General features: G+C 58.3%; 9 protein-coding genes across 9 annotated transcripts; 4 read left to right on the top strand and 5 right to left on the bottom strand.

Annotated features, from left to right (window-relative positions):
* Nucleotides 1-34: 34 nt before the first annotated feature.
* MKK02DRAFT_21391 (uncharacterized protein) lies at nucleotides 35-7,867 on the bottom strand (the record flags this gene model as incomplete). The annotated part of the gene is made up of 12 exons (XM_053086409.1): nucleotides 35-156; nucleotides 212-300; nucleotides 353-464; nucleotides 510-581; nucleotides 633-655; nucleotides 707-903; nucleotides 957-1,231; nucleotides 1,280-2,838; nucleotides 2,883-5,744; nucleotides 5,795-5,979; nucleotides 6,028-6,645; nucleotides 6,695-7,867. 12 exons carry the CDS (start codon nucleotides 7,865-7,867, stop codon nucleotides 35-37), a joined length of 7,287 nt encoding a protein of 2,428 aa, XP_052941807.1.
* Nucleotides 7,868-8,163: 296 nt separating this feature from the next.
* MKK02DRAFT_21314 (DNA-directed RNA polymerase) lies at nucleotides 8,164-9,689 on the top strand (the record flags this gene model as incomplete). The annotated part of the gene is made up of 7 exons (XM_053086397.1): nucleotides 8,164-8,226; nucleotides 8,416-8,487; nucleotides 8,547-8,654; nucleotides 8,704-8,830; nucleotides 8,883-9,121; nucleotides 9,197-9,503; nucleotides 9,556-9,689. The coding sequence occupies 7 exons, from the start codon at nucleotides 8,164-8,166 to the stop codon at nucleotides 9,687-9,689; spliced, it is 1,050 nt and encodes a 349-aa protein (XP_052941806.1).
* A 61-nt stretch (nucleotides 9,690-9,750) lies between these two features.
* MKK02DRAFT_41671 (uncharacterized protein) lies at nucleotides 9,751-12,263 on the bottom strand (the record flags this gene model as incomplete). The annotated part of the gene is made up of 2 exons (XM_053091657.1): nucleotides 9,751-11,954; nucleotides 12,002-12,263. The coding sequence occupies 2 exons, from the start codon at nucleotides 12,261-12,263 to the stop codon at nucleotides 9,751-9,753; spliced, it is 2,466 nt and encodes an 821-aa protein (XP_052941805.1).
* Nucleotides 12,264-12,595: 332 nt separating this feature from the next.
* On the top strand, nucleotides 12,596-14,512 carry MKK02DRAFT_30984 (uncharacterized protein; the record flags this gene model as incomplete). Its single annotated transcript, XM_053088185.1, has 3 exons — nucleotides 12,596-13,327; nucleotides 13,515-13,532; nucleotides 13,556-14,512. 3 exons carry the CDS (start codon nucleotides 12,596-12,598, stop codon nucleotides 14,510-14,512), a joined length of 1,707 nt encoding a protein of 568 aa, XP_052941804.1.
* Nucleotides 14,513-14,648: 136 nt separating this feature from the next.
* On the bottom strand, nucleotides 14,649-16,719 carry MKK02DRAFT_21420 (putative D-erythro-sphingosine kinase; the record flags this gene model as incomplete). Its single annotated transcript, XM_053086413.1, has 9 exons — nucleotides 14,649-14,773; nucleotides 14,828-14,969; nucleotides 15,014-15,107; nucleotides 15,157-15,760; nucleotides 15,807-16,003; nucleotides 16,049-16,106; nucleotides 16,153-16,281; nucleotides 16,328-16,546; nucleotides 16,596-16,719. 9 exons carry the CDS (start codon nucleotides 16,717-16,719, stop codon nucleotides 14,649-14,651), a joined length of 1,692 nt encoding a protein of 563 aa, XP_052941803.1.
* A 187-nt stretch (nucleotides 16,720-16,906) lies between these two features.
* On the top strand, nucleotides 16,907-17,944 carry MKK02DRAFT_41667 (UreD urease accessory protein-domain-containing protein; the record flags this gene model as incomplete). Its single annotated transcript, XM_053091656.1, has 1 exon — nucleotides 16,907-17,944. The coding sequence occupies one exon, from the start codon at nucleotides 16,907-16,909 to the stop codon at nucleotides 17,942-17,944; it is 1,038 nt and encodes a 345-aa protein (XP_052941802.1).
* A 525-nt stretch (nucleotides 17,945-18,469) lies between these two features.
* Nucleotides 18,470-19,933, bottom strand: MKK02DRAFT_41666 (uncharacterized protein; the record flags this gene model as incomplete). Its single annotated transcript, XM_053091655.1, has 4 exons — nucleotides 18,470-18,678; nucleotides 18,765-18,899; nucleotides 18,947-19,717; nucleotides 19,765-19,933. The coding sequence occupies 4 exons, from the start codon at nucleotides 19,931-19,933 to the stop codon at nucleotides 18,470-18,472; spliced, it is 1,284 nt and encodes a 427-aa protein (XP_052941801.1).
* Nucleotides 19,934-20,202: 269 nt separating this feature from the next.
* Nucleotides 20,203-21,404, top strand: MKK02DRAFT_41665 (uncharacterized protein; the record flags this gene model as incomplete). Its single annotated transcript, XM_053091654.1, has 2 exons — nucleotides 20,203-21,229; nucleotides 21,277-21,404. The coding sequence occupies 2 exons, from the start codon at nucleotides 20,203-20,205 to the stop codon at nucleotides 21,402-21,404; spliced, it is 1,155 nt and encodes a 384-aa protein (XP_052941800.1).
* A 343-nt stretch (nucleotides 21,405-21,747) lies between these two features.
* MKK02DRAFT_41664 (uncharacterized protein) lies at nucleotides 21,748-25,261 on the bottom strand (the record flags this gene model as incomplete). Its single annotated transcript, XM_053091653.1, has 6 exons — nucleotides 21,748-22,418; nucleotides 22,477-22,674; nucleotides 22,723-22,806; nucleotides 22,886-23,050; nucleotides 23,103-23,780; nucleotides 24,574-25,261. 6 exons carry the CDS (start codon nucleotides 25,259-25,261, stop codon nucleotides 21,748-21,750), a joined length of 2,484 nt encoding a protein of 827 aa, XP_052941799.1.
* Nucleotides 25,262-25,418: the final 157 nt, after the last annotated feature.

The following is a 25,418-nucleotide window of genomic DNA, read 5'->3' as shown; positions in this document are numbered from 1 at the left end:
ATTTTACAATCGTCATGTCGCTCCGAGAGAGCTATCATATGCTCGTCGCAATCGTTTCTGTCTCCGCGTTGTCCTCCTCCGCTCCGACCTTGGACCACCGGTCTGGCACAGCCAGGAAGTAGTTCCGATCCATCGCAGTCCTAAAGCGGGTTTTGTCTGCGTGGAGTCAGCTACAGCTCCCAAAGTGAAGCTGGGCCATGTCGAGACTCACATTGTTTGGGGGTCACGATGGTTGGTTCGCCCTTGCCTGCACCGCCCAAGAATCCGGAGTCCTTCACCCAAGATTCCAGCTTCTTGTCCCTGTCACTCGTTAGCTCTGGTCTCTTCGGCGGGACCAGGTTGATGGACTCACCAGGTAAAGGTACGGATGTAGTCGACGATTCCGATGACCAGCTCATGTCTGTCTTGATCCACTCCTACGACGAGCGAGTAGTCCATCACGTTGAGGTTGGAGAGGAATAGGGCTGATCATATGAGCTCGTGGATTCGGCCATAGCAAGGTAGCTCACTGTCATTGAAGAGCGCTGAGCGAAGGATCCGCTTCGAATGCTCGCGGAGATAGAGGGGGTGCTTGTATACAACTGGAAAAGTCAGCTAGAGCTCTTCGACCAGGCGGGATCAATCCAGCTCACTTTCCATCAGATTCTCGTCCAGCCTGTGATGTCAGCGAGCTGATCTTGTTGCATGCATCAGAGAGCAAACTCACAAGACCTCGTTAACCTTCCCCGTCGCCTGGATCAATCGATTCCTCGTACTCCCCTTGAGATCGTAAATCTTGGAGAAACGTCGCTCGTAGAACAAATTCTCCATGACCAGCACGTTCATCCGCATCGCCCGGCCAGTCACAGCGTTCCGATACCCGATCTTGAAGAAGCCGTAGACTTTGGCAAGCACAGTCGGACGCTGAGAGTCAGCTCATAATCAAACCAGACAAAGGCACGAAGAGGAAAGCTCACCTGTCCCTGGAATGCCTTTCTCGTGTAATCGAAGTATGCAGGAGCAAACTTGGTCAGAGCGTCCATCTCCAGCCTCGATATCTCCTTGCAGATGAAGCGATCATCACGGGTCTTGAGGAAGGCTGAGCCAGACTTCCCGCCAGACTGGTCGAATTGGATGCAACGGGCGAGAGACTCGACAAAGCTGTCCTCGCACTGGCATGCCGAGCGAAGAGCGGCGAATTGCTCAGCAAAGAAGATCCGACAGAAGATGGTAGATGAGCCAGAGTCAAAGTCTGGTAGAGTCAGCTCAGGTCTCATGCTGGCAAGAGATGACAGCTCACCGTATTTCAAATGCGTCCCGCCTTCTCGTCTGGACGAGTCATCCGGCTCGACTGCCTCATCCAGCGAGACAATATCCCACATCGAGCTCCGATCCGCCGTCCCACCGCTCGCATCTTCAGGCATAAATGCCTCCTTCTTGCCCTTCTGCTTTGCCGCCAAAAAGTCACGCATCTTCTCGCGGTACGTCTTGGACGTGAGGGTGAAAGCGATAATGCTGGTCGGCTCATTCTCGCGGATGATGACACGCGAATCCGCAAAGATGTGCTCTGCAGCCGAAAGGGGGTATTCGAGCGGTGTATAGTCACCTGCACGGAATGCCCAGAGGCCTGTGAGAGTTTTGAGGATGGACGACCGTTCGCCTCCCGAGCTCATCTCGGATTCGGAGAGCTGCGAGACGTGGCTGATGGAGGGCATACCGCCTTCGTCGGCCGTCTCGGCAGAGAGGACAGGGGTGACTGGTACGCTGGGTAGCGGCGCGCTCGTCTCGAAGGTAGGCAGGTCGATCTGCAAGCGATCCGTAAAGGACATTTCCGATTTGGCGTCACTGGTAGCCGAGGTTGAAGCGATAGACTGACCGGACCCCGAGATGGACATGGCTTCGGATGATGGCTCGACCGCATTGTCCGCGCTCGCCGGCACAGCGACAGGGACAGGCAGAGCCAACGTGCCCTCCGAGGTATCGATTGGGGCCAGGTCCACCTTGGGCGACTTCCTCGGGGACTTGGAAGGTGACCTGGACCGCCGCTTCTTGTTGGTCGGCGCCATCCCGCCCGAGTCTGCCGAGTCTTCGCTCCCATGCTCGTCCTCCTCATTATCCGCCTCGGACGAGTCTGTGTCAAACTCGTCCCGGAACGCATCCCGGACGTTGTCAAACACCTGCTCCTTCACCTTGGTCGCCGCGACCGGTCGAGCCCGCTTGTTCCGCACCATCGAGATACGCTTCTGCCGTTCCCGCTCCGCCTCGCGCGAGAGACGGTCAAAGTGGCGTGCGATGGATGTGACGCGATTACCAGGAGTGACCGTAAGATTCCGCTTGTTTGACGGGCGGGATGCCGAGGTGGTGATGCGAGGTGCACTTTCGGCGCGGGGCAATTTGCCCTTGCCCAGCGGTCTGGGCTTACCCTCACCGCCGGTGCGAGCGGGCATGGGCGGAGCGAGCAGGCTGGACGATGGGCTCGACTCTGCAAGAGAGGGTGACCGCGAGAGATCACTGGTTCGGCTGCGGGACAGGGCTGGTCGCGCTTCCGGACTCAATATGCTTCGCCGAGCAGTCCCGCTGTGAGGTATACGAGCTGCATGATGGGCGTAGCTCCGATCACCGTCCGAGGCGAGACCGGACCGCGCGCCATCACGGTGGCGGGCAGGAAGCTGTTCGGTTTTGCCTCTCCGTAGACGAGGACGGGCAGCAGGCGCATCATCCGTGTCCGAAGGCTCGACAGCTTGACGACGCTGGCTTCGCCGAAGAGAAGCAGAAGACCGGGGCCGCTCCGCTTGGACCTCCTCGCTCGCTTCAAACTGGGCGGACGTCTCCTGGAATCGCTTGACGAGGTCGGCAATGCTTTAAAGTCAGCTTGAGCCCATTTTTCGAGACCTGCAGCTTACCTTGCAGCCGGCTTTGTCCGCCTAGGCAGTCTGGAAACAAAGTAGTCACTGTCCATCTCGCTCGACTCGATCCCCAGCCCGTAGCTCGGGGAGGGACGTGGTAGCGCCGTTTTATGCTTGGCCCCGATAGTCGAGTCCGAGTCGGTATCATCCGTATCCGGCGTGGACGGCTGGGACAGGGGGTTTCGAGTCGTCGCCATGACGACATTCATAGGCGTCATCCCATCGCTGGGAGAGGACGACGCTGAGCTCATGGCGCTACCCTCTGATGGGGGCGCCAACAGCCCAGTATCCATCTCCGCCGGCGTAGACGCGCCAGAACCGAGCGACACCTCGTCTCCCAGTACCGACTTGCCCTCCTTCTCGTCCCCTTCTGATACCGTCGACCCCATGACGCTTCGATCGAGAGTCGAGTACCCATCCTGCGCCGCAAACAGCCGCTTGAGATGCGTGGCCGTCATCCGCCGTAGATCCTTCTCGGAGGGTAGGAAGGTCTTTTCGATATCGGCAAAGTCCGAGTCCCACTGCACGACCTTGTCCTGCAGTGTCCGAAGTACCGTATTGAGCGCGAGGACATCCGTCATGGGCGTCAACTTGTATGTCCTGTTGAGAAGCGTGACGAGCTCCTCCCGGTCCGCTACCGCGCGCGAAAGCATGCCCTCCAGCGCCGCGCGAAGCGAGCCGACCTTCTCCGGCTGGCAGATATCATAGTCGAATGCCCGGAGGCGAAAGAGGACTGAATCAAAGTACGCCGTATTCTTTTGTAGTATACTCTCGTACTCTTGGTTCTTGAGCAGAACCTTGGTTTCCGGTTTGGTCTGGAGGGTGATGCTCGGCCGGACCGGCTCGTAGACGTCAATATTTTCGTTATGGATCCGAATGGCGAGGTTGCGATGGGCAAAGTACCGGATCTGATCACGGTACGCGTCGTGCGGGCACGAGAAGCCAGCAGGAGTCTCGGGAGGGTAGAAACAGTGCTCCAGATAGGCGCCCCAGGACATCTTCCACGTCTCATCCCGCATGATGGTAGTGGGCGAGGGGGTTGCGCAGAGACGGCAGTAGCTCCAGGTGATGATCCGGTCCTCGTCGCCGGGAGAGGGACAGGGGAACTGGTCCATTGCCAGCTGAAGCCGACGGTCGCCGTGGACAAGCAGCCGGAAATGGAAGAGCTGGAGCCGCTCGCATGTTTTGCTAGGGCACCGCTTGACAGCGTCCGCCGCTAGTTGTTCGAGGAACTGACCAACAGTAAGGTCGTCCGGCTGGTAAAAGTTGATATGCTCCAGCTTTGGCTCGACGCAGGGCCGCTCTCCGCCTTCGCAGCCGAGCGAGTACAGGTAGACGATACCCTGATGGTCTTCCGGCCGGAGCGGACCCGTATGACGCCGAGTGTACCACTGCCACAGCTTGATCTGCTCAGCGTGGTCGTGCTCGACCTGCGCGAGAGCCGACTCTCGGCTGATCTCCTCGGGCTTCCGAAGTACCCGGTATGGGTCTCGCGCCCGACCCTTGCCGACCGGGATCTGGATGGTGCTTCCGGCATCCTTCTCCGTGATGGCGGATGCCGATGTGTCCGGCGCAGTCGCCCCCGTCCCTGACATGTCGATGTCCAGCACCGGAGGAACCGATATTTTGACCGTTTCCTTAGTCTCCTCCTGCAGGATCTGCTTCGCCTCGTCCTCATCCCGCCTCCTACGCAGCACCGTCAGGTCCCGATCCAGCTCCGCCATCTTGGCGAGTGGGACCGGCGGCGGAAATCGGATCGAGACCGACGCCGAGAGGATGGTCGTCAAGTATGGCTCGAGCGACATGGCGATTTCCCTCGTTTGCATTCCCGCCTCTCTCCGCTCCAGCTCTTTGTCCTCCTCTTGCGCCTCGACCCTATCCAGGCTAGGTGTGGTAGGCGAGTCCGCCTTGCCAATGGTGAGGGTGCTCTCCTTGGAATGAGCGGGACCAAGGATGTCTTTCTCTGCGAGCCTGGCGAGGAGCTGCTGATACTCTGTAGAAAGGGGAGGGCGGATAGGTAGGATATTGTGTTCGTCCGAGTAGAGAATCACCTCGTTCTTGAGTTGATACACCACAAAGGCCATAAAGTCCGCAATGACTTTGACCTTGCGCAAAGTCGGCAAGTCCCCTCCCCGAAGAATGATGGTACATCCATACTCCTGCTGACACCCCTCGAACCGCATAAGTGTCTTCCGCCGTCCGGGTATGAGGTCGTGATCGAACGACTGGATCCGGAACTCAGAGCACCGCCCTAGTCTCGGCTCGAGCGCCAGCCTGTCCATCGACGCCACGACATCCGCCTGGGTGCATCGTGCGACCTGATGGATGGCCGACAGCTTGACACTCCTCGCAACGGCGATGCCCGCCTCGAGGAGGTGGTCCAGCGCCAACCTGGATGCCGAGCGCTCGACGAGCACGATATGTGGCCGAACGTCGATGATTCGCCGAGTCAGGAGGCGGAGATAGTCCTTCTCCTGCGCCATGATGGGGTCGAGGGACATGAACTGGTGTTCGATCCGATGGTAGTCGAGGGGGAAAGTAACAATCATGATGCGGGGATTGACGAGGCGCCGGGCCATAGCCTTATGAGCGACGTTCTTGGAGATGACAATCCCGTCGACATATTCCGAGTCGCTGATCTTCCCGCCTGGAACCTTTTTGATCTTGACGTATGCACGGACGTCGATAAAGTCCCCAGCGCGCACGTTTGGCCGGATATGCGAAGATACCTTGAGAAGGACCTCGCTCAGGGTCTGATGCCATTCTGAGGCGTTGTCGAGGCCGGAGCGGACGATCGCTTGTTCCAGCATGAGGTGAAAGTGGTGAAGACTGCTTCCGGCTATGATTTCTGGTCGTTTCCTACATCCATCAGCTACTGCTCTGTCGAAGCACGTGTCACGATAGCTTACACAACAGAGTTTGACCTCGCTCGCCATAGCCCATCCCCTCTCTCATCAATCAAAGCCGTCAATCCTCCTTGACTAGTCCGCGAGCTCAATCTGCTCCGCAGCCCGATCAAAGGCAGATTCGAGTCCACCCTACTCAACGCCGTCCGATCCCCTCCATCGCTCGACATCGTATCCGACCTCGGAAACTCGACCCGCTTCTTCCCTCCCGCCGGTCTCGGCGGAGTCGGCTCCACCGGCGACTCGTCCACTCCGCCGCTCATCGCCCCCTCTTCCGAGCTCTCCACGACCGGCGTGGACGGGGACGAGGAATCGTCAAACGGCGCATTGAGCGATGCCGTTTCGGATCCCGGCTGCGACACGTCCTTCTGATCCTCCTCCATTGGCCGCCTGAAAGGGATGGCTGTATTTGGCCTCATCGTCCATATCCCCTCATCCTCCTCTTCTGACCCTTCTGGCGAGTACGGCCGATGAGCCGCTTGACTCTCTACGCCCCAGCCTGTCGCTACGCCTTCTTCGATTGCCCCGAGCGTGTCGTCCGGATTGGTCGAGAAGAGCTGACTGGCCGCGAAGGGAGACTTGGCGAGGGACATGTCTGGGGACATGGCGGCGTCTAGGAAGGCCCGGTCCGACATGCTGGGCATGCGGGCCGAGGTAGCCATAGAAGCGATAGAGTGACGGTCGTCATCATCGTCGTCGCGGTACTCCTCCATAATCTTTAGGCAGAGATTGCAGACTCGTACTGCTCCTTCTTGACCGAAACGCCTGGCGCCGATGATGTTGGATGCGCAGCGACTGCAGAAGATTTGACCGCATATCCGACAATGGTGTTTCCGGCGCCACGCAGTGAAGACCTACAGAATCAGCTATAAAGTCGGGCACTCCAAGGGGAGAATGACTCACCGACTTGCAGTCATAGCATTCCTTGCAATGCTCATCCGCCATCCAGTAATGCTTGCTCAATCCCTCTCCTCTGATCCGCCTAATGATTCGACTGACACTATTCGTCTTCTTGACCATCCCCATACTCCTGATACTCCTCGTGTCGTCCTGCCCTAGCGGGAAGCCCGGCACGTACGACATGTTCTGATTGATTTCCGCGTTATGCACCATCGCCGAAAGCGAGACCGACGAGGGCGAGTCCGGGATAGTCGCGAATGATGAACGCCGCGGACGGAGACTGCTAAGCGAGTCGCGATGGGCATGTTTCCGGAATCCCGGAGAATGGGCAACCGAGGGAGTGACGGCCGATTGTAGCCCAAAGTGCGCACGAAGGGCGGCACGTTGTTGTGCTGGAGCGGCGCTGGGACCTGCTTCGGCGTTTCCGGAAGATTGTACGGTGGTAGTCAGGCTCGTGACGGGCGAGACTGTCACTTGAGCCGGGGCAGCACCGGCTGGGCGCCACTGCCGCTCCCCGGGAGGTACGAGACGCCTTCCGGGACCCATAGATGGGGCGCTGGGTGTGAGGGATGGTGGGCGGGACGAGCCGCTACGTGATGAAGGGGCGAGAGGAGGTGGTCTGAGCGATCTCGAGCCGCTCTGTCCGCGCTGAGGGGATAGGGGTGTTTCCGACGAGTTGAGCGACTGACGACTGCCTCGAGGGGATGGTCCTTCCGTGTTCCCGATAGTCGGAGGGGGTCCCATGATCGGTACAGGTTTCGCCTGCTTCCCCGAGGACGCCATCTCTTTTGCTTCTGCGACTATACGCTGTGCCTCCGTTTGCACTGGCGCACAACCACCTGTGGATGCGGCCGCCATGGCGCCTCCTCCTCCTCCTCCACTGGCGCTTCTCGAACCGGAACCCTCATCGCTCTCTTTGAGGAGAGACAAAGGACCCCTATCTGCACCCTTCGCAGCCGCAGGGGGTACCGAGGGAGCCGTGACAGTAGCCGCTGAGAATGTCGATTTGACCTTTGAGAGGAAAGACGGTATGATCCCAGGCTCGGGCTCGTCGGAAAAGGGATTAGGGAAGGTAGTGAGCGCCGGCGCGCCGATAGGGGATGGTCTGGTGGAAGCGGAGGTAGCGGACGGGCGGAGCGAGGCGGTGTCGAGCTGCAAGCTCGGCTGGGCGGACATGCTTGCGGGACACAGCCTACACGCAGGGGAGGGGTATATATGCGGTCTACGATGTCCTATTGCTACCTCATGGTGTGATACATCGATGGGATGAAAGACCCTGCTGGCTTCGGTCATGTACGCGCACGGGTCGCGGAATGCCGTAAACGAATTTACTACACCCAGCACTTAAGAATTTCCACCACCTTCATCACCTTCAACAACCTCTTCGACAACAACCCAACAGATCCAGCAATCTCGCTCCCACATCAGGACACCGAAGCTGCTGCCCCCGAAGGCAACAAGAGCGCAATAAAATGTCCCGCTCCAACGATGACCCGAGGAGACAGGTCCAGGTCTTGCCCGAGAGAATAGGAAATGTGTGTTGCCGTTTCCCTCCCCTGCATACCAGACTTCCCCTTCGGATGGGGCGGCGGTCTGCGACCCTTTTCTCCCACTTCCCCTCGCTTAGTGTCGTCTGATTACATCCCTCCATCTTGGCTAGCCTTCTCTTTCTGCTCTTCGCCCAAAACCCTCTCTTGTCTGTCGAGCACTTACTGATGCTGCAGGTCGCCGACTCCGAATTCCCAGGTCACTATCCCGGAGAAGATCATTCGTGGAATTTGCAGAAGTTCAAGAAGGTGAGCTCAGTCTGGACAATCATGGACATGAGATGTCAGAGCGCAGCTCATTCTACCAGAATCTCATCTGCTCAATCCAACGGTTGACACCCTCGACCGTCGAATTCGACCTGGTTGGCGTGGATGCGTCGATAGCGAACGCCTTGCGGAGAGTGATGATCGCCGAGGTGAGTTGACAATACTGATTGCTCCAACACGTTTAGCTGACGTGCTCAGATACCCACCGTGGCCATCGAGACCGTCTACGTCTGGAACAACACCTCCATCATGCAGGATGAAGTACTCTGCCACCGGTTGGGCCTCATCCCACTCAAAATAGATCCTCGGGAGCTCGTCTACAAAAGTGCGCCTATCTCTCCATTCTTTCAGATCATCGGGACATTGCTGATTGTCAGAATCTGCAAACTCGGCTCCACACGACCGCGATACAGTCGTGTTTGACCTCCGAGTACGGTGCGACAAGAAGGACGGGTCCAAAGGCGAGACGGACCCCAAAAAGATGTACCACGACTCGAATGTGTATACGGGGATGCTGCAGTGGCAGGTGAACGAGGATCAGCGGAAACGGATGGGCGGGGAGGCGCCGAGGCCTGTGGATCCGGATATCCTGTTGGTCAAGCTCCGACCGGGACAAGTGAGTTACATCCCATCTGCTATCAAACACCAGGTCGTCTTGTAGAAATTGCGGGTGATTGAGCTGATACGTTAGATGGTCGACATGCACTGCTTCGCCAACAAAGGTACCGGCGCCGACCACGCCAAATTCTCTCCCGTCGCCACAGCTTCTTACCGCCTCTTACCACACATCAAGCTCCGGGGACCGATTCCTGAAGAACACCAGGAAAAGTTTCAAAAGTGCTTCGTGCCGGGCGTCATTGCGATCAAGGAGGATGAGTACGGCTCGCCGCAGGTCGTCGTCGAGAATCCGAGGAAGGATACCGTCAGCCGAGAGGTGTTGAGGCATAAGGAATTTGAGGGGTTGGTCGAGTTGTCAAGAATACGAGATCACTTCCTGTGTGAGTTCGCCAGATCCGCTCCTCGAAAGAGAGATAAGAGCTGACCCGGTAGATAATGTCGAGTCGGCGGGCCAGTACCGGCCAGAAGAGCTCATCCCGGAGGCTATCGATATACTGCTCAAGAAGATCTCGGACGTCGAAGTGGGGCTGGACAAGCTCTTTGAGGACGATGCGACGGCGGCGTAGGTGTGCAATTGGGCACATGGTCATGCTATCATGCACATCCACCTTCTACCTACTATACTAATCAAGCACCTCCCTGTCGAGCCGCCTTGAACCGCGAGACCTTCTTCGGTGGCTCAGCCACTGGCGCATGACTAACCTCTGTTGTCCCCCGTTCCTTCACAGCCCCTACCCCCGGAGCACTCGTCTCCCGCGGCGCGGTCTGTACCGCCGGCGGCACCCCCATATCCTCCTGCACACCCATACTGACTCCCTTCCTTTCCGCCGGCGTAGTAGCATTCCCAATAGTCCCCTTTCCCCTCGGTACAACCTTCTCCTTCTCCTTTTCCTTCTCTCCACCCAACCCCTCTCCCGCCTCGCCTCTATGTCCAAGAAGCGCCTCTCTCACTTTCCTCCTATTATCCCTCTTCTTCCTCCTTTCCATCTCCATCTCCCCTACCCCCTCGCCCTCTCCCCCTTCTTCCTCCTCCTCATCACTCCACCCTTCTTCCCCCGGCGCCAAGACCAGATTCCCATTCTCCAGCTTCCCCACCCTCACAAACCGCCTGAAATCATCCGGCGTCGGGTTGATTATCGTCGGCGCACCCCCTTGTACACCGTCAGTCCCGCTACCGAACTGGACTTGAGGCATGGCAAGGAGGACCCCGCCGCTATCGGACGGGTCGGACGGGGTGAGGCCGTATGACGGGTCATCCGGATCTTGGGAGATGTAGGGGGAGGCATACGCCCGGTTGCGATGGTACTCGAGTGCGACTTCTCGCGCGAGGAGGGCGTCGTCCAGGTCGTACTCGTCTGAATCTTCGTCCTCCTCTAGGTCGTCATCGTCGTCGTCATCATCATCGTCATCGATGAAACCGAGGTCCTCGCCTTCTAGCGCTTGTTCCGCGGTAGTAGACTGAGGGTGTGATGTCGGGATGGAGGATGAAAAGGGGGCTTTGGACGCGGCTGCGACGATGGGCTTTTCGACGACGGCCGACCGGACGGTGTTGCTTGCGGTAGTGACCGATTTGGCCGTAGGTAAGGCAGGAAGAGGGACCGCCGACCGAGGCGTTTCAGCCGGCGCCGTTACCGCTGCCCTAGCCGACGCGGCCGAGGACGACTCTGCCACCATAGGTGACTCCCTGACGACCGATTGCGCCATTCGTTGCGCAAACAAACTCGGCTTCTTGCCCCCTACAACCTTCACTGGCTCTTCCACCTTCCCTACGCTCACGCTCGCGCTGATAGCCTTCCCCTTTCCTCCGCCTGCCGAATCCAGGAAACCCCGCTTCATGCCCCCAAATCCGCCCGCTACCTTCTTACCGGGTACAGGCGCCTGGATGACAGGTACGGGCTTCGGCCCGAACTCGCCGTCTGGTGCCTCCGGGCCAGGGAGGGGGAGTTGGAAGCCCATCTTCCGGGACGTGGTGGGCGGGAGATCAGGTGAGTCGGGTGGAAGGGGAACGGTAGGGTCGAAAGAGACGGACTTCTTCCGCGTTTGCGCTGGAGGTGGTTTGAGGATACCGCGGGGTGTGGGAGGAGTCGTTGTCGATGGGGCGGGGGACGGGTCAGTGGATCGTGACATCGACCGGGCGGAGGCGCTGGCGGGAAGCGGTATCGGCACGTCCTCCGGAGACGCTACGGCCCCTTCCTCGTCGTTCATCTCCCCGACCTTGCTCTCTTCCTCCGCTGGCCCCACTTCGCTCTCTTCCTCAGAAAGCAGATCATCATCATCCCCTCCAAACACCTTCTCATACAGCGCCTTTGCCCTCGCCTTGGCCGCCTCATCCTCTGACCACACGTATTTGTCCGCGTCTGAGTGAACGACGACCGCTCCGTCACTCTGGGTCGGAGTAGGCTTGGGACCGATGAGCTCCCCGTCGGGAGTCTCGTATATCTCGTGGATGGGCAGACCGTCATCTGTGGTCGTGGAGCCTAAACCGCCCGAAGCCTCTGCGAGGTCCTGCTCGTTCGCTATGAACTGATCCAGGACGCCGACGAGGGTATCAGGTTCCACGCTGGTCTGAGGAGCGGCCGAGGCTGGTGTCATGGACGCTGGCATCGAGGATAGGGCACCGGCCGTGGAAGGGTTGGGTGTTACATGATTCGGGACCGGGGCGGCCTGCTTCTGTACCGCAGAAAGAGGAGGAGAGCTCAGGCCCATGAAAAGACTATTGAGCTGCACCGGATGCGGTAAGGTATTCGGACCAGCTTGGGCCGAGTCCTCTGTCCGAGCTGCCCGACTGACAGGTCCACCCTCGAGCGACCTAGCCTGCTCCTCGAGTAAAGCTTGCAGTTCAGCTTTCTTCCTCCATTCCCCGAACCCTTTCACTCACCCATCTTCCTCCTCTTCAGATACCCTCCAGCCTCCGACGCCGTCATGTCGACCCACCACCCCTCCCCCAGGTTCACCTTGACCTCATTCGGATGGACAATCTGCCCCGGTATCCTCGCGCGGGAGGTGAGGGGGATGTAAGCCGGCCAGCGGGTCTGGCTGGGGAGTGAGTCGAGTTGCGAGATGGTAGTGTTGAGGGCGGCGAGGTGCGCTGAGAGGGTAGGGGAGGTGGGGCGGATAGGGAGGAGGGTTGAGGGGTCCATATCGACGGTCGGGGTGATGGGTCCCTCGGGAGCTTCAGGCGGTGTCCGGGCGGGTTCTTTTATGGTGATGAAGTTCACGACGCTTCCGTGTCCCAATGCTGAGCCGTAAGAGGGCAGCTAGCTGCTATTCAAAGCTATGATATGCTGTGAAAGATTGTTGACAGTTGAAGGTGAAATTCGCAGCTGACTGCCTCTCAGCTGAGCCAAAGTGGAGGGCAAAAGCCACGTGGTCGACTCAGAGCCAAAAAGTAGCTGCAGTAGCACGATCATCGCGATCTTCTCTCTACATCGCCCCCTACATCGGTTCTCAGGCCAGCGAGGATCAGAACCGCATGGTGCTGCCATCGAGCGGCTCTATCCGCCTCATATCCACCCGCCCACTATATGCCGCCTCAAAGACTAGAGCCGGAAATCGGCCATCCCGACCTCATCCCAAGCAAACTGTCACCCCACCTGCCATTCGGGTCAAGCATGAGTATATCACCGACATCTCCCTCAAGGGCACCACCACAACCTGCGCCGGCATCCTGAACCCACATCACGGCGGAAGCGTCCAAGATGCCTACAACACCACGTTCAACCACCTCAACACCCCGATCCGGCTGGGTCGATCCACCATCTCGCCCCCACCGGCCAATACGGTCATCTCGGAGATGTACGCCCAGTATATCGGTCTCTCGCTCTGGCAGGATCGGTTCGCAGGTGGCGAAGTCACGTGTCTGTGCGATAATATAACGGCGGTGGAGATACTCAAGGCGAGAGGGAGGGGGCCCGTACCCACGTCGGCCCTGCCCGGGCGGGCGTCGCAGCGGGCAATAGGATGGAAGATTGCGGGGCATATGGCGAAGATGGCGAAGGAGAAGGATATCAAGTTGGTGTATGCAGTGATTCCAAGGAGTAAGAATCGGATCTCGCATGATTTGAGTAGGTATTCTACGGAGGAGGATATGGCGAAGCTGGATCCGGTGATGAGGGAGCAGGTGAGGGCATCGGCGAAGAGAATGAAGAGGTTGGGGACGGTGGGGCTGGCTAGTCAGTCACTGCTGAGCAGGCTGTTTAGGGAGGTGAGTCATTCTTCAGACTTCCGCTCGTCCCGGTCAAGGATTGAGGCTGATCTGACCAGCTGCGCGAGCTTTTCCGGGAGATGTGGTCCATGAGGTCGTCCTCACGACCGTAGTGAATTGCTAACATTCAATGGCACTCCAGGTGAGTTCCGCTTGATCCCATTGACACCCGGAGCTGACACTTCAGCCGCTAGCTCGTCAGATAGTCCTCGCCAATGACATGGTCAGGCACTTCATGGTCACGCGCCAAGTGCCTCGAGGCTTTGTGTCTCCGCACACACTCGTGCCTTACCAGCCGGCAAATCGCTCCCGATCACCGTGACAAGAGGTCTAAGACGCATCGCATTATCCCTTATCTATACAACCATCACCTCCGGACCATCACATCAGCCACCAACAACCCGGCTCTGGCTCATTCGTCCGTCTACACTCATCGGCGCCCCCCATCCCCATCACTCTTCTATGAAACTCCTGTCCGGCCTACCCGGCGCCGGAGGTCACGCCGAGGCCCAAGCCGAGCGGCCCCGGCTCACGCTATACACCGACTACTCAGCAACTGGATACGGTGCGGTCCTCCATCCATCCCCGGATCGCCAAAGCGCCCTCAACGCCATGGCCATCGCGCGGCGCAGCCCTAATATGCCCCACGTCCTCGGCGTCAAGAGGCCCGCCCGTAATCACTGCGTACACCAAGAGCTCTGCGCTATATTATTGGCGACTGTCCGTTTCAAAGCGCAGATACGGCGAACGCACGTATCCTTCCAAACCGACAGCACGGGCGCGGCGGTCATCATGGCTCGTACCCTGCGCCGCGACTCGTCTTCAGAGGCGGAAAAGGCGGCTGAGGCGATGATGCCAGGAGTTAAGTCTGCAGGTCTTGCGGGTGCAAGTCCGATGCCCTCCCAGCAGATGCCAGCCGGTCAGAAGGGAGCGTGGGAGGCTAGATGGCAGATTGCGATGAGGCGGGAGAAGGCACAAAATGACATTGAGATGGAGGTGGGATGGTTACCTCGGGGCAAGAACAAGCTGGCGGACAGGCTGAGCAGGGCGTCGGAAGAGCAGTACAAGAAGCTCCTGCCGAAGAAGATCCAGGCGCTGCTGGTCAGCCGAGGAGCAAACGATACGGCGCAGAAGGGGAAGGCGCCAGCGAAGGGCAAGAAGGACCAGAGTAGAGCCGTCAAGTAGGAACGAAGTGTATCGTACATATTCAATACTAGTTATCCTACGGCAACACATTATAGCCATTATAACACCGTATATAATCATGATCTAGCTACGCCTCTGACACCATGCCCGCACAGACATGCAATATATAGCCACACTACTCCTTCTGATCGTGCTTCTTCAAGAAGTCGCTAACAAAGAACCTCCCATCCAGACTCAACACCCTCGCCGCGCGCGGTAAGACCTCGACATGGTAAGAGGAGAACTCGAAGGCTTCACCATCTACATACATCAGCTCTTTTCCTAGCTCACAGTCTCGAGAATGAAGCAACTGACCTATAGTGAAGTGTGGTTGTGCCCTCGGATCCAGATTTTCTGCTACAAACGCCGACACCTTGTAGTAGTGCTGACATTCGAGCCAGTATGCTCCGCCCGTCTCGGCGCTGGTAATCGCCCCTACTAGTGTCGAGCGAGGAACCTAGAAGTCAGCTGTGCCCTCCTGAACGGAGAGGAGCAACTCACAATGCTCTGGATGACTACATCGATCATGCCCTCACCTGGACGCGCCACTGGCCATTGATTCAGATCTCGCGATACCCAGGGCATCAGTCCGGCACTACTACATCAGCTTGAACTCTTCCACTATGAGAGACAAGACAGCTCACTACATGTACAGCATCCCATCACCATTCCGCCATGCTCCGTCCGCACTCGCTTTTGGCGTGATATGTGGTCTTGAAGCGGTCCGCGTTGTCGTACTATCGATGACCAGCCATGTGTCATCCGGCTGCAACGGCTCCACCCAGTCCAGCGGCCCATCATCCGTCCATTCCGGATGTTCCACCGAGCTCTCCGTATCACCATCACCGTCTCCCTCCGCATCCGTTTCTTCCGCCTTCACAGCACCCTCGCTCGACGGCCCTTCCTTGGCCGCCTCATCCCCGTCTCGTTCCTTATCCAACCCCTTCGCCCCGGCTAAAGGGACCTCTAGTATCCTGAGATCCGCCCTCGCAGCCTCTCTTGCTTTCCTGGCCATTTCCACCTTGTCGTCCTCCACCACCTTCAGCCTGAGGCGGCACTTGAAAATCTTGCTCGACGCGATGCCCTTGATGAACCCCAGGACGAAACGCATGTCGCCCATCCACCGTAGATGTTCGGTGCCGATGTCGAGATCGACCATAAGGCCTAGGGCGACGGCGAGGAAGCAGAGTTGACGGCGGTTGGAAGGGAGAAAGAGGACCGAGGCTAGATCAATAGGTAGTGGTGCGCCTAGCGATTAGCTGTGCGCTCGAGCCATGTGAGCTGAATGACGCACCCTTGATGAGATTTAGACATGCTAGCTGGATATTGAAGGTATCTTTGACGCCGAAGAGGTTGATACAGAGCGCATTGGCGGAACCGGTAGGTATTGGGGCGATGGGTATCCGCATTGCCTTCTTGGCGTCCGAGCGGGCCGCGAGACCGTTGATGACCTCGTACACCAGTCCATCACCTGATGCCGTCGCTATTACACTGCGTCATCAGCGTCTAGTGCAAGGAAGAATAGAGCTGGCCTACTCATAGTCCAGCGACATGGACTCGACGATCTCAAGAGCATGGTTCCTATGTTGCGTTTCTGCCAATCAGCTAGATCAAGGCTGTAGTCGGTAAGTCAACCTCACCTTTCAGGTCGACGATACACCCCGCAGCTTCCAAGAGAGGCAGGACCTGCTCTTTGACTGTAGCTCTAGCCTTCCCCTTCCCGCTAACGGGATTAACGAGGAGCAGCACCCTTCGAAAGGGCTGTACACCTACTCGCTCAGCTTCGACCGGACTACGTTAGGACACTCTGCTCACCTGCATATGCCGCGCGCATCGCTGTCTCCAACCACAATGGTGCCTCCTTCATATTCGCCTCCTCGACCAGTACGTGCATTGTTGACAGCCTGAGCGAGCTCCCCTTCTCGAGCAGGGTATGAATGTCGAGCCGGTGATGCCCTGTCTTCTGGTGCGGGGTACTGGCGAGCCGTACACGGAGGAGATTGCGCACCGAGGACGTGAGGAGCCGCTTTGGCGCTAGAATGTGAGCTACGACCTCGTACAGAGAAGGGGTCGAGTAGCTCACGGCGGCCATCCTTGGACAGCTGGAGAACGTCTAGCCGCCCGTCTTCTATGGTCAAGAGACCCCGCTGATCATTATGAAGGATGACCGGCAGGTCTTGATGATTGTCTATAGCCCTCGCGGGCATCTCAGCTATGTGCGAGGCGGATGTACAACGCATAAGGTAGATAGATGGTCGAGTGATGATCTCATCTCTCTCCCCGGGCCAAAAGTCCAAACCGTGCCTGGATCTATGTAAACTGGTCTCAACCCCAAGACACAGATAAGACATCTCTCTTCCGTCCATTTACACCCAAAGTCGCTGGGAGAGGGCCATGGAAGATGCTGAGCTGTCTGCCGCCTCGGCAGCTCCGTCCGAACCGACCATAGCGTACACTCGCAAGGCGCCTCCCCGAGCCCAGCCTGGATCAGGCCACCTCCACCTCTCCCACCCCCACCGCGCCCGCTTCTCCTCCCTCTCTGCCTCCTATCCCCTCAAGCTCCTCGCTCCCGACGCGCTCTCCTCCCAGCCTCCACATATAGCCATCTGCTATACGCTAGCATACGGGGGCGGGCTCGTAGCGGGCGACGTTGTCTCTCTGCGGGTCGAGGTGGATGCGGGATGCGGCCTCATCTTGTTGACGCAGGGAAGCACAAAGCTGTTCAAGCATCGTCCTGGACTCCGACCTCTTTCGCATCAGATTATACGCCAGCCTATACACTCCGCCGGCGTGGACTCATCCCTCACTCGTCAGCGACTTCATGTCGAGCTCAAACCCCACTCATTCCTCTTCCTCCTCCCCGACTCGGTCTCCCCCTTCCGCGGCTCTCGGTATAGCCAGGCCCAGCGTTTCGTCCTCCCGGTGTGTCGGACGGCATCTATAGTCATCCTCGACTGGTTCAACTCGGGACGGGGACAACGGCGGACAGATAGGCTGTCAATCAAGGCGGACGACGAAGAGATCTGGGCAATGGAGTATTATGCCTCGACGAACGAGGTATTGGTGGGGGATACGGCGGTCATGCGGGAGAGGATGGTACTGGACAATGATACGGAGACGACCAGTGTTGGTCTAAGCAGGACTGCCAAGCATCTATCGCCATACCATGTCTACGCTACCGTCCTTATCCTCGGTCCCCATACCGCCTCCCTTCGCACCCACCTTCAACGCCTCTCCCTCGCTACGTCGCAGATGCAGGTCAGCCGCCCAAGCGAGCTGCTATGGGCGTATAGTCCGACCGATGAGCAGGGAGGGGTGTTGAGGATGGCGGGTAAGGAAGTGGAGGAGATCAAGGGGTGGTTGAGGGAGGCGATGGCGGGCGGGGGTATGAAGGAGTTGGTGGGGGATGGACTTTGGCCTAGGGTCATATAGGCAGCTCATGTCAGCTGGGTCCTTCTTTCGTGACTGATAGCCTAGACTGATACACTCACAGATCTGACCCGACTGTAGCCTGGCCCCTTCTGTCAAGCATCTCAATCCCCGCATACCGTCTCACCACGAGCTCGCACCGGCAGCCTCCACATGGCCTATACGAGTACACCTCCAGATCGTTATACGGGCCAGCCGGTAGGACGCGTTGCGGACCAAAGGAATCGCAATGAAAAGGACGGCCTGCCCTGGGGAGTCGAGCAGCGAAGAAGGGAATGGAAATGATGGGGGGAAAAGTGACGGCGTGATGCGGCCGGGAATGGGAGGATGGATATGGGGTTCGGTGTCTGCACATGTCAGCGGGGTCTGCGTCATCACGTGGCTATCTTGGCGCTTAGAGCATACGGTCTGACCACTCACTTCAGACATCGCGCGAAGGGGTATCAGATTTGCACATCGTACTGATGATAAGTCTTAATCTGATCGACTGTGACGCTGAGTCACTCACGCTACTCAGAGCAACATAACTCAGCTCTGCCGCAGTAGGCTTGCTTTCCACCCCGCGAGCACCTGAGCGGAGATTCTTACGTCTGAAGGGGCAGGCACCCCGGGTGAATCGAGCTTCGTGTGTTTGAAGGCCGAGATGCGGACCACGCTCCCTTGTTGCAAGAGGTCAGACATCATCCGCGTGTACCGTGGCGTGGCCTTCCCAGTGCCAGGGACCATGACGCGGTTGGCTATACAATCAGCATGTGTGATTGAAACATGACCATAGACGAACATGACCCGTTGCGGGCAAGTACCGCGCCTTGCGGTAGCATACCATTCTTAAGCTTGTCAAGTAGAGCTGCGAACAGCATGTCTGCGGCTTGGGAAGGGTTGTCGATCAAGAGCTTGGTCTTCCATCGCTCCGCCGTAGCCCTCGCCGCGAAGCCTAGCGGCACCTCTGCTTCCGGGACTGCTCATGTCAGCTCAGCATACACTCATGTGTGGGTCTCGACGTACAAGTCGGCGTACCCTCTTCCTCCGTGTATACGATCCCCGTCAATTCCATCTCCGCCAGCCGCTTACGGGTGCTCTCCATCTTCGCCCACATGTTGGGGTGAAACAGAACTCGGTGACCCACCAAGTCCCACCTCGCCAGGCTATTCGCCAAGGAGTTCTCCCTCCTCGGGACCCACTGGTACCGAACGTTGATATCGGCAATGACCGCTATGTCTAAGATTTCGCGACCGATGGTGCGCAAGACGTTGAGTGTTCTCACCAGTTTGGGCGTGATCTCCCCAGCGAAGGTATACGGCACATTGCGCTGGTCCGCAGACAAGAGATTGATCGCCCTTTGATTGTCACTGATCAAGATCAGGTCTCCGTGCCGCGCGTCATCCTTCCAGAGCTTGACAGCAAGCAGAAGATAGAACCCCTCCGTCAAGGTTGGCTCCGAAGGACTGCTGAAGACGGGCTCCTCCCCTATCATCAGAGCGACCGAGGCGTGCGGGATCAGGACGCTGAGCGCATCTTGCGCCCGCCCGTCCGGTGTGGCGTTGAAGACAGCCGCGAACCTTGTCGCTGTGCCCCTACCGGAGACATCGGTCTGGATCAGGTGCTGAGGACGAACCCTCGCCGCCCCTCGTCCTTGCCCCTCTGCCGCGAGGGAGGGGAAAACTGGCTGCACCGCCCGCTTCGTAGGGCGTCGAGCCGATTTGGCCGTCCTGTAGATTGGATGACGGATGGGTGGGCGGACGGCGTAGTGCCGTGAAACGCCGGTAGTGGCTACTACTATGGTGGGTTGAGCGATGCCCCTGCGGAAGGCACAGCCAACATACGCAGCAGTAACATGGGGGTAAGAGTCGCCAAGTAGGACGAGATCCGTGCGCCGGCACCGGTCGGGCCGGTGGTTTCGAGGAATGAGGAGGTGGATGATAGGCAGGGTGTGGTCAAGAAGTGGGACGAGTGCTGCTGATGGGCGAATAAGACTGGATGAGGCCTGGACATGTTGCACGATGATACTCGATAAGGCTGGTGACGAGGCTATCAGTATTAGGTTCCCCCTTTCACTTGCTGTGGCGGCCATCGGAGAACTCCTCGAGGTGGAACGCGGAGAAAACGTTACAGAATGTTGGAGAGTCGTAGGATGACGTGGGTTTCTGGGGGGAGCGAGATGTGATATCGGTTCAGGGTTCACACCACTTTTCACCTCTTCTCATCTCCTCTCTTTCCTCTCATCCACCCAGTCATCACCTGCATTTTTGCTTTTGTGGATCATGCCTGCCAACAACAACGCTCCCACAACTCTCCGGGCTGCGCTCAACAGCCTCTCGGTCGCCAATGCGCGGCTCTACGCCGGTATGGGTTACGAGAAAAAGACCAAGAATCAGTGCATCAAGCACCTCGTCGAAAACCCCGATCGGGTTCCGCCCACGATCTGGCAGCCGCCCGCGCCGGTGGCCCAAGTCGTCCCCCAGGGCCAACAAGTTCCCCCGGCCGGCCAGGCGCCGCCCGTCCTCACTCAGGCGGACATCGCGGCCGTCCTCACCGCCCATCTCGCGCCTGTGGTGGACAGGCTCGACCAGCTTGAATCGTCTGGTCCTCCTGCTGCAGGTGAGTCTCCCGCTCCCCCTACACCCGCAGGGTATACCGCGCCGGCTGCCGAGTCCAACGGCACCACCGTCGCCGACATTCGGGTTTTCGCCCCTCTCGCCACCCCGGCTGTGCTCTCGGCGGTTTTGGAGAATCGTCTCCCTGTTTCCGAGTTCTGGAAGCTGGTCGTGGAGGAGGAGGATGGGGACGTGCGGGACAAGGAGAAGGAGAAGTCCGGGAAGACCCCGGCCAAGGTCCGATTCACTTGCCTCGCGGACATCCTGTCCGCTTGGCTGGCTTACGCCCAGATCAGGGACCAGGTCGAGGCGGGTATGGCCAAGTTCCTCCTGGGCCACGCCCATATCCTCATGCGGCTCGACCGAGACAACCCGGGCGAATTCCCGGCCGTCCTCAACTATCATCTTAAGACCGCCCAGCGCCGCCTCCACGTCGGCGCGGACTTCCCCCTCGCAGACTGGCTCAAGTGGGATTCCGAAGCTTTCGGACGGGACTTCCAAAGCTTCGCCAACGCCTACGCCGCTGCCCGCGCCATTGTCCCTACCCCTTCTACCCCCAGTGGCCGGCAATCCGCCTCGGTCTATCGTTCCCCCGCGTCCGCTGGCGTTTTCCGCCTGTCCTCCATCGGCAAGGTGACTTCCCAGAAACCCTGTTTCCTTTGGAATAGGATGGAGGCCTGCATGGGGGACGCGTGTGAGTTCAAGCATATGTGTACGTCGTGCGGCGGGCTTCACCCGCAGCCTCACTGCCTCGAGCCTTCAGGTTCGGCGCCCAAGAGGGCTCGGTGGTCGAGGTAGGGGGCGCAAGAGACAGGACCGAAGTAGGAGGATGGAGCATAGGAGAGGGGAACCGGGTTGGTGTGAAATAGGGTGATGTATGGAGCAGGAGGAGGGGGAGGAAGGGTGGATCGCGATTGATTTCGGCCAAGGGTGATAGACCTATATAGTCAGCTATGCCCAGCCGTGGCTCACATATGCGGATAGAGACTACTCACTGCTTTGACAAAGATTCGTTCCTCCCTGATGTGCGCCCAGTCCGCCTATCATTTTCACCTAAGCCCCCCTACCCGACACCTCAACCGCCACCAGCCTGCAAAGCATGCAAGATCCGACCACGCCTCCGAATAGCCGCCTGAGCTGAGTATCTTGAATTCTAGCAAAACTAGAAAGTGGATAAGCTATCAGCTGGCTAAATGAAGAAAGAGACATACCTCATGCTCGGGCTTCTGCCGCTGAACTCTCCATCGCCAGCCCGACCGAGACGAGCTTGCTGAGCCGCTCATCCGAGTTCTTCAATCGCTTTCTGACAGAGATATTGGGACCCTTTGCTTTGCCCCGACTTGGCGCTCGGGCGAGATCTGTCCTCGCGGCGTCGAGCTGCGCAGCCAGCGTTCCCTTCATGATGCGGTCATGCGTCGGCTCGAGGACGATACCGTATTCGGCGGCCAGCTGGGAGATCGCGGTTCCGATGGCTACGCCACAGCTGGTACCGTCGCCAATATGGGTCGAGTGCGGCTGCTGCAAGTGGCGTTGAACGAGTATGACGGCGTTCCGGTCCCCGCTGCACCAAACCACCTTTTTTCCGGATAGCTTCTTCCTCCAGTGCACCAAGGCGAGCACGAGCGCATACGCCTGTGCGAGCGCGGGCTTCCCCGGCGGGATGATCATGCTGGTCGACCCGATTTTCATTGGCAAGGTATCGTGTTTGATAATATAGCTGAAGGAGAGGGAGTTGAGACCCCGACGACGTGGATTGTGGACGCCAGCGAAGGTCGTGTAGGGGCCGTTGTTGACGATGGAGGTGCGAATCATGCACCGTGCTCCCTTTTGACGACCTTTGCCTTCGACGACGGAGGGAGACGTGTCTCTTAACGTGCTGGAGACTAGGCTAGTCAGCTTCTATCCAGAATATGGCGTGGAAGGAAGCGAATGCGAGCTTACCTGGCGCATCATGGTGATCTTCGTGGACAGGAATAGCAGGGATCTCGATATCGAGGGCAATGAAAGGCTCTTCCGCTTCGCCCGCATGGTCGGAAAGCCTGGAGATCGATGGACAAATGACCTCCTCCTGAGAGTCGAGCGGAGCTGAAGTCTGAATGAGGTTGGTAGTGGATGCGAGGTCGATGTCTGCCCTCAGGTCTGGGAACGGTCAGCGACCCTCGCACTCAGATAACTGGAGATACGTACTTTCGACGTCTTGCTCGATGGGAACATCCAGCAGATCCAGCTCTGATGTCGCTTGGGTTGCCAGCATCAAAGTAGGCATTATAGCTGATACTAGTCAGCTTGTGGCTGATAATACGAGTAGCCATAATGGGCAGAGACACACCAGAAGATTCAGTATGCTCACAACCTCCCCCGACCGCCCCCATATCATGTCTGTCTTCGCCTCTCACGCTATACTCCTCGGTGCCCATCAGGGCTGGCACTACAGGCTCCTCCACATCCTCCGAACCTGGCCGAGGGACGCCGATATCGGGGCTGCCCTGCGCTGGCACCGCTGTTTTGACAGGAGCTACGCATGTCAGCTTTGATTCTGATCGATACCACCAAAGAACACAACCTACCCTTGGCGACCGCGCCGGGTAGCATCACCCCCAACACTCCGACAAGCCCCTCCAGCTTGATCTCGGACAAACGCTTCCCCGTTGCTTCCACCTGTTGAAGGACCTCGGGATGCAGCCTATCTCGCCTCCCCTGCGTTGTGCATTTGCTGAGAACATCCGCGAGTTTGTTCCTGTCCCCTGTGATCCATCTAAACTCCAAATTGAGATCCGCATCCTCCGCGAGCTCCCTCATGGCTGGTCCAACAGCTGCAAAGGCCGCACGATTGAGCTCCACATCCGTGACCGGGAGCTTGACCGGCCCAGCCGGTAGGACGCGTTTTTCCGCGGAGTCGACAACCGCTCTACAATCACTCATACAGGTAACGTCGCCGCCCCGTAGTTTGTTCCGCCAGAGCGCGAGGGCGAAGACCATAGCGTAAGCCTCCATGGCCGCGGTATTGCCGGGACGGACCAGGAAGGATGCCGAGCCGAATTGAAGAGGGATAGATGTGTGGTTGAGGGTGAAGCTGAAGGCATCTTGAGCACGCCCATCCCCGGATGGGTTCAGGACGCCAGCGATAGTGGTCGTTCCCGTCCCTTTGTTGGAGATGTCTGTGTAGATCTCGTGCTTGGGTCTAGCTGCCGCCGATTGGAGTCGGAGGGGTATGACGACAAATTTTGATGGCAGAAGCGATGTCGCTGCTGTCAAGCGTAGCCGTGCAAGCGCCCTGCTGAAGCCACCACCCAGCATACTCTAGTCTGAGTGTGGTCAGAGAAGCTGGGTGGTCAAGCGAGCGAAAATTGAAGCGCGTCCACGTACTGTTGCGCACGGATTGGGTCTCAAGGAATGAGGAGTTGCCAGTTGGTCAGGATTCAGTAGAATCAATCTAAGACAGAGCTGCTGATGGGGCACGGAAGGCTGCTGTACGACTGGCTATCGGACTCTGCGAGATAGCTATGCATGCAGACAACAAACCTTGCGCCAAATTGGCCGGCTGTGATAAATACGCACGTGAACAACCCGCCCTCTCAGGCCTTCACTTTTTGAGCGTCTGGAACGTCAGAGGCGAAAGTTTCAGAAAGCCTCCGGCCGCCTTTTGTTCGCAAAGGCTCATCTGACCGCATGCAGCTACATGCGATTCGGGGTCATGTCTGTCTATACTTCATTTCCCTCGATATAGTACAGCCTTAGACGACCCTTGCCTTGTCTACATGCTGTGTATCCCTCCTCAGACCGCCCCGCCCTCCGGAAAGATCAAACCAGAGTGAGGAAAGTTGTGATGTGGAGTCGCGGGGGTGGAGAGGATACGATTGGGCAGTAAGGGTGAAGTCGAGGGATGGGCGTAATTTTGAGTGGTGGTAGTGTAAGATGGGACTTGATTGCAGCTGGGGTTCAATCATGAGCCGCTTGTTGTGTGGAGGTATGTAGCGCCTGGGTATGGGGCTCTAGATAAGTCAGCACCTGACGGAGCGACATAGCGATCTCATTCACCTGGAAGTTTCTGCAGAATACCCCACTTAAGAAACCGCCGATCAGACAAGTCCAACTGATCCCTCAATTCGGGACCCAGCATCTTCAGGCGTTTCTCGGGGGCCTCCACTCGGCTGAGACGGCGCGCGAGAAGGTTTACCGAAGCAGGTAGATACGCGAGCTGCGTGTGGATATCGTACCTTGCTCCCGCCCATTGAATGGATTTGGCGATTGCGCGCACCGTTCGATCCCCCTTCCGCGGGTCATCCGCGGACAGCAAATCCACCGCCGTGGCGCTGCTCGAGAGAAGAGTGACGTCCCCACCAGACAGCTCCTCTCTCCACAGCCCCAGCGCTAGCCAGTTGACATACGCATCGATTAGATGGCATTGGCCTGGCCATATCATGACTGCGTCCCTGGCCCGACCCAGTCTGAGTGGCTTGTCGTGGTGGTGAAGCGTGATGCTAAACGCAGCTTGCGCCCCACCATCGGACCGCTCGTTGAGGACGCCAGAAAAGGTGGTGAAGGATCCTCCCAGCGGCCCAGAGGTCTTTGTACGGATCTCGTGCTGCGTTCGGGTAGGATCTCTAGGCGGTAGGGGAGGGAGCCGGGGGACGGGGACAGGAACCAGGGAATAGCCTTCCGGGAGTAACCTCGCTGCCAGTGAGGTCCGGAGCTGTGTGAAGAGTCCGCCGAGGAATCCCGCCATATCGTAGCCGTCGAGTATGTATAGGCTGTACGGAGAGGCAGATATGTAGGAGGTGAACGAGCGAAAGCTGCGCCATATTAGGCGTGGGGCCCTGATCGCGTGGGGATGGTTTAACGGCATGGATCGGTTGACGCGACCGACTTGTTTTGACCCGATT

This window comes from Dioszegia hungarica, assembly GCF_025882075.1.
Source record: "Dioszegia hungarica strain PDD-24b-2 chromosome Unknown MKK02contig_32, whole genome shotgun sequence".
NCBI classification, from domain to species: Eukaryota; Fungi; Basidiomycota; class Tremellomycetes; order Tremellales; family Bulleribasidiaceae; genus Dioszegia; species Dioszegia hungarica.
This window is presented reverse-complemented; position numbering and strand designations above follow the sequence as displayed.